The following is a 12,017-nucleotide window of genomic DNA, read 5'->3' on the forward strand; positions in this document are numbered from 1 at the left end:
TCTCCATTCTTGATATTCCCATTTTCATCCGTTAAAACATACACTTGTTAACGACCTATTTCGAGTCTTGTTTTCATCAATTTGATACTGCTTCCTTTCTTTAGTGTTTCCTCAATTTTGGTCAGATTGTGTTTATGAATATCTTGGGTTTTTAGTTTGTTTATCATTTTTTAGGGTTCTGCTAATCTTATTTAATCTCAGACTTTATCCTTTTTTCCAATTGTTTTCTTTATTAGGTTTTGGTCTTTTCTGATAGTTCTTGGTCTTGTTTGGGAACTTTCTCACCAGTCTCTTGTACTGATTCCAATACAATTTTTTTCAATTTGTTGTTAATTTCTTCTTTACTTGCTTTCATTTCATCATGTAGCTAGGAGTACCTATTTTGTATTGCTAAACTAAACTCACCAGATTTTTCTTTGTAAAAATTAATTTTTTGCTCTCTTTCCTTAGATCTAAACAAATTTTGCTTCTTACCATTCTATGGTTGCTTGACTTTAACTTATCTAACACTTATGTCCTTAGCTAAATTGACTTTATCACTGAGGATAAAATCTATTTCATTTTTTGTTTCTTCATTTGGACTTCTCCATGTCCATTTTCTATGTTCCTTTTTGTTAAATAAGGTGGTCATAATTTTAACATTGCTTCTTTCAGCTAATTCTACAAGCATGTCTCCCCCGTCATTCCTTATGCATACTCCAAATTTACCTACTGCTGATTCTCTTCTCTTCTGTTGATCTACTTTAGCATTTAAATCACAAAAAAAAAATGTAAATTGCGTCTTATATTTTTTCAGATATCTCCAGATCTTCATAAAAAAAAATTTCTATTTCTTCCTCTGTATAGGATGTTGCTGGTGAATAAATGTGAATGATCTTCACTTTATGCTTCTTATTTAGTTTGATAATTCATTCTGCAATTCTATCACTAGTACTAAAAAATTCTTCTATGTTACCAGCAAGATTTTTATTAATCAGAGAAAACCACACCACCTTCTTTGTTCCTTTTATGTCCTCTAAAGCTAAATATATGGCCATCTTTTAATTCTATATAGAATTCCCCAGTTCTTCTAATTTCACTCAATCCTATTATATCACACAATTTATTTCCTTCAGCTCTTCTAGTAACACAGCAAGGTCGTCCCTAGACAGAGCCCTGACGTTGTGTGCTGCAAGGTCCAGTTTCCAAAGGGCAAACAAAATAGTATTTGACTATGGATGAAGGAAAGATCCCCAGAAAGGAGAGTATGAGTTTTATAAGAACTTAGCAAATCTAATCAAAAGATAAGCCCAAAATGAAATGTGGAAGAGGATAGGGAAGGAAATTTTAATTAAATTTGAAAGCTCCAGGAAAAATCTTTTAAAGAATGGTAAGAAAATGTAGAGCTAGAGAAACCACAGCAAATTGATCATCAATAAAAAAAAAAAAAAAATTATGGGCTCCTCACACACCCTAATATCAACAACAGATGGGCTGAGCAATCTAACAAACTGTAAAACAATGAAGATGCAGTAATAAAAGCTGAAATTGATGTGGAAGTTGATATAACAGTGATTTTAGCATTCTGGAAGCATGGTAAACTTTGTAGAGGCTGTGCAGTGAGTGCAAGTTGTCTTATAGCCAGTGATTTTAGCCTAGGAATATCCAATTACATTGGAAAAGTGAGATTAACATTGAAATCAATAAAAAATATTAAATTACCTGGGCCTGACAACATTGCAGCTGAAGTTATAAAAGCTGGTGGCGATGATGATTGGATACCCTCCCAAGAAGGGTAAAACTATTAATGCTCAACTCAGTCCTGAAGCCTATACTCCTGTATGGTTGTGAAACATGGGTCTTAAGCTATTGAAATGCGTGTCCTATGTCTGATCTTTGGAGTAACATAAAAGAGAAAAGCTGCAAAACATCACCATAAAAGAAGCCTTGGGAACAGAACCAGTAATTTTACAAATAGAAAGATGCCAGTTAAGATGGTTTGGCCATATACATTGAATGCCTGAATATCAGGATGTACAGCAAATTGTGGAATGGGTTCTTAAGGGTAGAAGAGATGGGAAACATCTAGATTGAGATGGAAGGATGGCATAAATAAGATTACTGAAAGACGCAGAATGAAATACAATGATGTTATAGATTTATGTTGGGACCATCTAAAATGGAAATTAGCAGTAAACAGTTTCCAAAGGGGACTTGTTTTAGTTCAGAGATTTTTTAATGCCCCCCCCCCCCCCCCTGCAGTCGAATGTAACTGGCAGCCACCTTCAGGAGTTGTTCCAATACCACTGGTCAATATGGTGAATATTTTTAGCTCACTAAACATCTAAACAATCTTCCATGACTATAGAAATACCCGACATCATTTATGCTCAAATTAAAAACTTTATTCCAAACCTGAAAGGTTCAACTCTATCTGATAATATTTTAAAACTTACTTTGTGTTCTGGTATTTCTAGACTGAGAGATACGTTGAGGATGGATGCTGTTAATAATGTCCATAGTTTTGCTGCATTGATTTTATTATAACCACCTGAAATGCAATACACAGTTTCAATATAACTGTAAATTTCCCCATTCTAATAATAAGGCTTTGCTACTTGAGCGTACTGTTATAAACACTATGCAGAATTAGACTATAATATTAATCCATACTCTACCATACTTGCCTCCACCAAGGAAGAGAGTGGGTTTGTTGAGATTTAGAACTTGTCGGATAGCAGACTTGAAACCTTCTGGCGTGACATTTGCCCCTCCTAGAGGGTCACCGCTAATTACATCAGCGCCGCACTGACATACGACTGCATCTGGCATGTATACTTCGCATACATTGTACAGAGTACTAAAATGAGGAATATTTTATCACATTTTGATATAACAATAAAAAGGGCTACCCTAATTTTGGACAAGTAACTCTATATAATCAAGACACAAACTCCATAATATCAAAATATTTGACATTTTAAGTTTATCCATAAGCAGAAGGATTGGTGATAATATCAGAACCAGAAAATAAGGTCTTTAAAATGCTTGAGAAAATATAAAAGACTGAAATTAGATACCAAGATTAGGATTAAAAAAACTGAGCATAGAGGTAAATCTAGCCTTTAAGGGGTTACCGTATTTGACGGCCTATAAGCACACTTTTTTCCAAAAATTTTGGTTAAAAAAAATCACCCTGCGTCTTATATATCGTAGGTAAAGTTTGAGATCTACTGTAGGCTTAGGCTAATCTAACCTAGCTTACCTAAGTATTTTTACCTGCACTAAACTCCATGCATCCTTATTTAATTTTTATAGCTGGTATTATTGTAATATTGTCGGTTTTAAAACTGAAATTATGAGACTTTCGTTTATAAACATCAGCTGACAAAATGTAAACCAAGTTATGATTGCGTTCTCAGTAATCTTTTAACTTTCTCTTTCCTAAGCCTTCGATCATTTTAATGGCATCGTTAATAATGGCGGAAAGCAAATTTAGATTAGCATATTTATTTTTCAGTAAAAATCCACCATGATTCGAATTACCCTCACTCTTTCTCCAATCAAGCACCATCTTCTCTGTCACATCATACTGTCATTAGCGGTACTTTGTTATTGTTGACTAAACACAAACAAGATGGATTTTCTGTTATGCAAAATGTAGAAATTTTTAGGGATATGGCAAGTAAAATATTTGTAATAACATCTTTACTAAAAGTTCTTAGTATTGTTAGTTATTGATTGAATGTGTAAATATGTTTGTTTGTTCATTATGATTGGCGATGAAACATAAACAAAACAATATTTTCTGTTCTAGGCAGCATGAATTAAGAAAGACTTGATATAGAATTGCTCTTATTTCAATTATTTTGAATTACTAAGGATAATGTAAGTAAAACAAAATTATTAACATTATTTCATAACCAATACTTGGTAAGATATCTGTTGTTGTAAAAGCTAACTTACACACAGATGTGCACATGCATTCGTTTTTTCGTTATGATCGGTGATGAAACATAAACAAAGCAACGGCTTCGATTTTATGTTGCGTTTTTAGCAAAAGCTTGATATAAAATGGTCTCTATATAATTGATTTTGGATTTTCAAGTATACAACAAAAGCTTGCCTATGCACTAATGGTCGTCTTATGCAAGGAACTATAAGATACGTTTCTGCTTTTGCATTGTACAGCTAGACTATTTTCAACAATATATGCTTAAATATACTAAAAACTTTTCCTGAATCTGACCAGCTGAAATGAGGGTGCGTCTTATCGTCCATCAAATATGGTATGTGGAAAATGCATTGAAGTAGTTCATATGTATTAAATGTAAAAGATGGTGATAAAAATACTAAGGATTAAAAATGATAAAGTTATAAGAATTTGTGATATTATAAGACCTAACAGTGGAGAGAGGAAGGAAGACAGTGTAATATAGGGGGAGAGGAAGAATGAAAATTTATTAGTTAATGAAAGATGTGTACAGTATTTAGAAAGGTGGGTCTCAAAGACATAATTTGAGTATGTGGTGAAGGAGAGAGGAGCATTAACTGATGGAAATACAATGTCTAAAAGCAGCAAGACAAAGGCCAACTGAAAACAAAAATAAGGAGGACAATGACAGATGACTACCAGGACCAGAAAATAAATCTGGCATGAATTGTACAACACGGACGAAAGCCCAGAAACTCAACAAGAGGAGAGACCTAACAAAAATTTTAATTATATTATTTTTTTTAGACATGTTTACACTATATTTAGACTTGCATGTGAAAATGATCTTATCTAGTTAATTTAAAGTTTTTAAAAAATGAAATTGAAATTACAAATGTAAATCTCTGTATTTGCATTCTAATGTTAGAAGATTTAAAACTGCTATAAAATACTAAAAAATAAATCCATAAACAGCAGAATAAACAAAATAATAATAAAACTAATTATTTCTATACTCACCTGGTGTTCATATATCCTCTCACAAAGCTGGTTAAATGATGAAGTCTACCTTAAAACTAAATATATTCCTGTTTTCCTTCCTGGAAATAAGCCTACCCTTCTAGTAAAGTACCAACTCAGTCTGGCCAATCTGTGGGTACAAAATAATTCTTTAGCCTTTTTAATCTTGTAGTTAAAACTATATCACTAGCTTCTTGACATCACTAGTTTTGAGGTAGTAGGTTGGCCAGGGCACCAGCCGCCCGTTGAGATACTACCGCTAGAAAGTTAGGGGGTCCTTTGACTGGCCAGACAGTACCATATTGGATCCTTCTCTCTGGTTACGGTTCTTTCCCTTTGCCTACACAGACATCGAATAGTCTGGCCTATTCTTTACAGATTCTCCTCTGTCCTCATACACTTGACAACACTGAGATTACTAAACAATTCTTCTTCACCTCAGGGGTTAACTACGGCAATGTAATTGTTCAGTGGCTACTTTCCTCTTGGTAAGGGTAGAAGAGACTCTTTAGCTATGGTAAGCAGCTCTTCTAGGAGAAGGACACTCCAAAATCAAACCATTGTTCTCTAGTCTTGGGTAGTGCTATAGCCTCTGTACCATGGCCTTCCACTGTCTTGGGTTAGAGTTCTCTTGCTTGAGGGTACACTCAGGCACACTGTTGTATCTAGTTTCTCTTTCTCTTGTTTTGTTGAAGTTTTTATTGTTTATATAGGAAATATTTATTTAAATGTTACTATTCTTAAAATATTTTATTTTTCCATGTTTCCTTTCCTCACTGAGCTATTTTCCCTGTTGGGGCCCCTGGGCTTATAGCATCCTGCTTTTCCAACTAGGGTTGTAGCTTAGCATTTAATAATAATAATAATAATAATAAAGGAGAGGGGAGATGCATATTTGTGAATGTCAAGAGATTACAGACATAAATTTCATTACTAAAATTATGTTGTTGTTTTTTTTATGAAACTCCACTGACTTTCAAAATGCAATTCCAAAACTGATAGAAGTGGATTAATGAAGGAAAAGAAATAATAAATGCAAAGTCCTAGCATAATAAGCTTTATTGCCTGAGATTCACCAGCCACCCGTCAGGAGTAGCAAGAAGGTCCGGGAAACCACTGTGCATGATGCCATAGCGGTACTATCAGTCATTGATAAGTTCTAGCTTATTCTAACTTTGTTGAGGACCTTCTCATCAAACAGAACTGGAGAGAAGCGTAAACATTGATGTTGTCCCACTGCTGTTGAAATGCATCTTGTCATAGAGCCTGGGGGTTCAAAACAGGGGAACAGCAGAGCAGGAGCTTGAATTTCAGGGCCGTTGCGAATAGGTCCACAGCCAGGGAACTCCACAAAGTCAGGATTTTAGTGGCTACTAGATGATTCAAAGACCACTCAAGAGCCCACTATCTAAGTCTGCAAGCACATTCCTTGCCCGGAATGAACCGAGCAGGCTGAGCCACCAAGTTATCTTCCGCCCATCTGAGTATCTCTGCTGCTAGACGGCATAGGGGCTGTAAAAAGTACCGACATGCTTGCTATGTAAGCTACTACTGAGGTGTTGTCGTTCATCTGGACCACGGAGTGCCCCGCCCAGAACAGGTGAAACTGTTGAAGGGCAAGGAAGGCTGACCCCATCTCTAGGAGAGTTATATGCTGATATCTTCCTGATTAGGGCCAAAGGCCAGAAATGGTGTGGTGCAGCATATGGGGCCCCCCACACTTTTTTTGATGCCTCTAAAGAGCATCAGTTTCAGGGGGGGGGAACCGACCTCTTTGCAGAGGATCTAGTCTGCCATCCCACATCTGAGGTCCGTCAGTTCCTCTGACCCTATTTGAACAAGGGTGTTCGGGGAATCGCTTGCTTGATTCCACTTAGACTTGAGGCATCAATGGATCCAAGGAAAGATTTTTCCCCCTTCCAATCATCAGAAAATGGGAAGGCCTCTGAACTACCTGGTCAACCAATTGCCCAATAGGGTAGTCAATAAAATCTAGGGAATGTGACTGTTGTTAGCCTCTAAGGGCTAGCAAGTTCCATTGAGTAGAACAAGCGACCCTGACTCTCAAGTGAAAAGTCACTTCTCCTTGGTTCCTCCCGAGGGGCCTAGAAGTTGCGTAGCAACTAACATTTTGAGTTGATGTCAAGAAGTGTAACCAGTTGCACACATCTGCTATGAAAAGGGGAAGAATCCTGTACTGCTCCTGCCACCAATCCCATGGGAGTTGGCCAAGTAAGTGTGTTATAGATCGGTATACCAGGGAAGCCAGTACTGCTTAAAGGAAGATGATATTACAGCAAATGTCCTTAGTGATGGCTTTTGGGCTTACCGACCGATTGCACACAACTACTTCCAAAAGGTAAAATTGATAAGTATCTTCTATCTATTGCTGGACAGGCAATGTATGCATAAGTCCATCTGCGGACTAGTAATACGACTGGGAGGGGGACAAACATACAGGCATAGCTCGAATTATCAGATGTGTTAGGAACTAGTTTGGAGAACATTGATAAACGTTCGTAACCAAGATCTTCTCCTTCCTTTGAACGATGAAAAGTTTGTATTTCTTTATTTCCGATCAGCAAAACATAAGTTTTGAATGATCCCTTCCAGGAAACCGATTCTCTTAAGTGAAGTTTCGGGTCTAAGTACATACATACATACATACATACATATACCAAGGCACTTCCCCCAATTTTAGGGGGTAGCCAACATCAAAAAATGAAACAAAAACAAAAAAGGGGACCTCTACTCTCTACGTTCCTCCCATCGACATAGACATAGGGTCTAAGTATGTTTAAAAAAACTAAGACCTCGGATCAGAAAGATAGGAAGGAACTGCCTGTGATGAAGGCAGACCACATATGCAGTAGGTCTGGTTATGGGAGGGTAGAGGAGTAATGCATAACTTGGTTTCACGTAAGAGATATAGCCATCAACACTTTATAATTTATTAGAATGGAGTTCTAATTGTAAAATGCTTTATAGTCCTTGTCAGAAAAAAGATCGCTTGCTTGCATATATGCACGCCCATCTGCTGTCGCACATGCATAACTTCTTTGCCTCCGGGTAAACATTTGACAATGAGTTTGAGCCCGTTTGTGGGAATAATATATGTGCGACGAATTGCAACATTATTGGCCAAGGAATTTGATCGTCGACTAGCTGGAGCCTTTTTAAGATGTAATCCACAAAATAAAACAAACAGCTAGTGAAGCAGTCATACCTCCGTTGGTTTGCCTAACCACCTTGTGGGCAGGGCTTGCCAACGTTTACAAACATAATGAAATGCTGACAAAGTTTGTCTGGCCCCTTGTGGGCGGGGCTTGTAACATTCATAAACGTAAGAAGAAGATGACAATGATTGTCTGGCTGCCTTGTGTAAGGGTTATCTCACAAGCCTGTTCTGCGAGTGCTCCGTAGAGCACTCCATTTTGTTGGGAAACAAAGCCCGAGAAAATAACCCCGAAGGATTGTCTATCACAAAGCTCGGTATCCAACGAGAATTCGTTGTGCCCAGGACCACAATGACCATGAGGCTGACTCAAGCAATTGGTAGAAACCCTATTTGTGACAAAATTCCTGGCGCTATCGCATGCACCACAAAAATGTTATTTTCATTAGTAAAATAAATTTTTGAATATACTTACCCGATAATCATGTAGCTGTCAACTCTGTTGCCGACAGAAATCTACGGTCGGGATACGCCAGCGATCGCTATACAGGTGGGGGTGTACACAACAGCGCCATCTGTGGTCAGGTACTCCAGTACTTCTTGTCAACACCACCTCAATTTTTTCCTCGGTCCACTGGTTCTCTATGGGGAGGAAGGGTGGGTCAATTAAATTATGATTATCGGGTAAGTACAGTGAACCCTCGTTTATCGCGGTAGATAGGTTCCAGACCCGGCCGCGATAGGTGAAAATCCGCGAAGTAGTGACAGCATATTTACCTATTTATTTAACATGTATATTCAGACTTTCAAAACTTTCCCTTGTACGTAGTACTGTTAACAAACTACCCTTTAATGTACAGAACACTTAATGCATGTACAGAACACTTAATGCATGTACTAACGTACCCTAAACTAAAACAGGCACAAATATTAAGGGCGACTTTATATCATGCGTTTCCTAAACACGCCAAAAAGCACGATAAAAAATGGCAACCAATGTTTTGTTTACGTTTATCTCTGATTATAATGAAGAAACAAACGCATTTATACATCTGTGTATAGGTTAGTTTCTGCATCGATTATATTGATTATTCAGTACAGTATGTTGATTTGGTTATTACTAATGTTTTACTTAATTTTTCTTAGGACTTCCAAATGAAATGTTTTTCTTTATGACGCCACCTGAAACGACGGCGTCATAAAGTACGCTCAGTAAGCAAACTAAGGAATTTAACGCGCATGATGAAAGTGATAAATAATGATATTACAGTAAAAGCTTTAATAAAATATGTTATTACAAATATTATTTACCGTATCTATATAAAATCATACATACGTAGCAAAGCAGGAAAACAATCTACGAGAGAGAGAGAGAGAGAGAGAGAGAGAGAGAGGAGAGAGAGAGTTTTTTTTACATACGTAAATGTAAATTTAAAAAAAAAAAAAATAGCCCCATTTCATATAAAATAGATTACAAATATTTTACTTTATCATATTACAGTAGTCTGTATAATACTGTAAAGTTCAGTACAGTATGTTGTTGTTAAAGTCGTGGCGATGAAATTCTCACGAAACAAAAACACGCCATTTGAGTACAACAGCTGATTCTCTCTCTCTCTCTCTCTCTCTCTCCTCTCTCTCTCTCTCTCTCTCTCTCTCTCTCTCTCTCTCTCTCTCTCTCTCTCTCTCTCTCTCTCTCTCTCTTCATGTTATACAATACTTACATTTAGATGAAGAAGCTAAAATTAGTTTTCTTAGTGTCAATTAAATACAAAACGAAATAATTAGGCCGAGTCTACATCCATTTCAATCATAGCTAAAAATACGGCATCCGATTTCATCAGCAAACCACTATTTTTTGGGAAATATCATTTTATTCTAGAAAATTGCCACTCTTTAAATAGTTAATTGCACATTAAGAAAGCGTGTACTTTTGTTTTTAAATTTTGAGTTTGTTTTAAAAATCGAGTATTGTTGACTTCTTTTTTTTTTTTACTTTTGGCTGTGATTAGATCAGCTGTCATCTAGCTGCCGCTCTTGAGTGTGTACGAATACACTAACAAAGTATCATTTATACCATTTCTTAACTTATTCAAACCGTCTACAGTATACAGTTGATATTACATAAGCACCAATGTGTTATAACCTATCAATTTTTTTTTGTTTATTACATTTAAACCCCCCTCTCTCTCTCTCTCTCTCTCTCTCTCTCTCTCTCTCTCTCTCTCTCTCTCTCTCTCTCTCTCTCTCTCTCTCTCCTCTCTCTCTCTCTCTCTCTCTCTCTCTCTCTCTCTGTGGGCTACTTTTCACTACCTCCCATTCCTTACCTCTCTCTATCTCTCTAACAAATGATATCTTTGTTGCTCCTCAAAGTTTCATTTATATTGAAAATCAATCACGATTCAATTTTCCTTACTTTCTCCAATCTCGCACCATCGGTCACTTCGCGGTATTTTCGATATTTCTGGAAAATCCGCGATATATGTATATACATGGGTTATGAAAAAAATCCGCGAAGTGGTGAATCCGCGATGGTCGAACCGCGAAGTAGCGAGGGTTCACTGTATATTCAAAAATTTATTTTACTAATGAAAATAACATTTTTCAATATTAATCTTACCCGATAATCATGTAGCTGATTCACACCCAGGGTGGTGGGTGGAGACCAGCATACATGTTAACAAAAGCTAAGTATCCCGTATTTTATTTTATTAGTTATTCAAAAATAACATAAAATAAATAAGTACCTGGTAAGGAAGACGACTTGAACCATTACTCTGCCTTTATTAAGTACGTCTTCCTTACTGAGCGTAGCGGTCCTCTTAGGATGCTGAACGACTCTTAGGTGCTGAAGTATAAAAGGCTGCAACCCATACTAAAGGACCTCATCACAACCTTTAACCTCGGCGCTTCTCAAGAAAGAATTGACCACCCGCCAAATCAACAAGGATGTGGAAGGCTTCTTAGCCGACCGTACAACCCATAAAAAGTATTCAAGAGAAAGGTTAAAAAGGTTATGGGATTATGGGAATGTAGTGGCTGAGCCCCCGCCTACTACTGCATTCGTTGCTACGAATGGTCCCAGGGTGTAGCAGTTCTCGTAAAGAGACTGGACATCTTTGAGATAGAATGATGCGAACACTGACTTGCTTTTCCAATAGGTTGCATCCATAACACTCTGCAGAGAACGGTTCTGTTTGAAGGCCACTGAAGTAGCCACAGCTCTCACTTCATGTGTCCTTACCTTCAGCAAAGCAAGGTCTTCTTCCTTCAGATGAGAATGTGCTTCCCTAATCAGGAGCCTGAATTAGTAAGAAACTGAGTTCTTAGACCTTGGAAGAGAAGGCTTCTTGATAGCCCACCATAAGGCTTCTGATTGTCCTCGTAAAGGTTATGACCTTTTTAGATAGTACCTAAGAGCTTTAACTGGGCAAAGTACTCTCTCCAGTTCGTTCCCCACCAAGTTGGACAGGCTTGGGATCTCGAACGACTTAGGCCAAGGACGTGAAGGAAGCTCGTTTTAGCAAAAAACCGAGCTGCAAGGAACATGTAGCCGTTTCAGATGTGAAAACTATGTTCCTGCTGAAGGCGTGGATCTCACTTACTCTTTTAGCTGTTGTCAAGCACACGAGGAAAAGAGTTTTAATGTGAGGTCCTTAAAAGAGGCTGATTGGAGAGGTTCAAATCTTGATGACATAAGGAACCTTAGGACCACGTCTAGATTCCAGCCTGGAGTGGACAACCGACGTTCCTTTGAGGTCTCAAAAGACCTAAGGAGGTCCTGTAGATCTTTTTTTGGTGGAAAGCTCCAAGCCTCTGTGGCGGAAAACCGCTGCCAACATACTTCTGTAACCCTTGATCGTAGGAGCTGAAAGGGATCTTACGTTCCTTAGATGTAACAGGAAGTCA

At 37.5% G+C, this 12,017-nt stretch overlaps 1 protein-coding gene across 1 annotated transcript in view; it reads right to left on the bottom strand.

The window, feature by feature from the left end:
* Positions 1-12,017, bottom strand: part of LOC137632203 (histone deacetylase 8-like) — an 86,977-nt gene that overhangs the window by 19,496 nt on the left and 55,464 nt on the right. Inside the window, exons 7-8 of the mRNA XM_068364088.1 lie at positions 2,667-2,839; positions 2,436-2,530 (exon numbers count right to left, since the gene is read on the bottom strand). Coding sequence (XP_068220189.1) covers positions 2,436-2,530; positions 2,667-2,839 — 268 coding nt within the window. The remainder of the gene's footprint in view (positions 1-2,435; positions 2,531-2,666; positions 2,840-12,017) is intronic.

This window comes from Palaemon carinicauda, chromosome 41, assembly GCF_036898095.1.
Source record: "Palaemon carinicauda isolate YSFRI2023 chromosome 41, ASM3689809v2, whole genome shotgun sequence".
NCBI classification, from domain to species: Eukaryota; Metazoa; Arthropoda; class Malacostraca; order Decapoda; family Palaemonidae; genus Palaemon; species Palaemon carinicauda.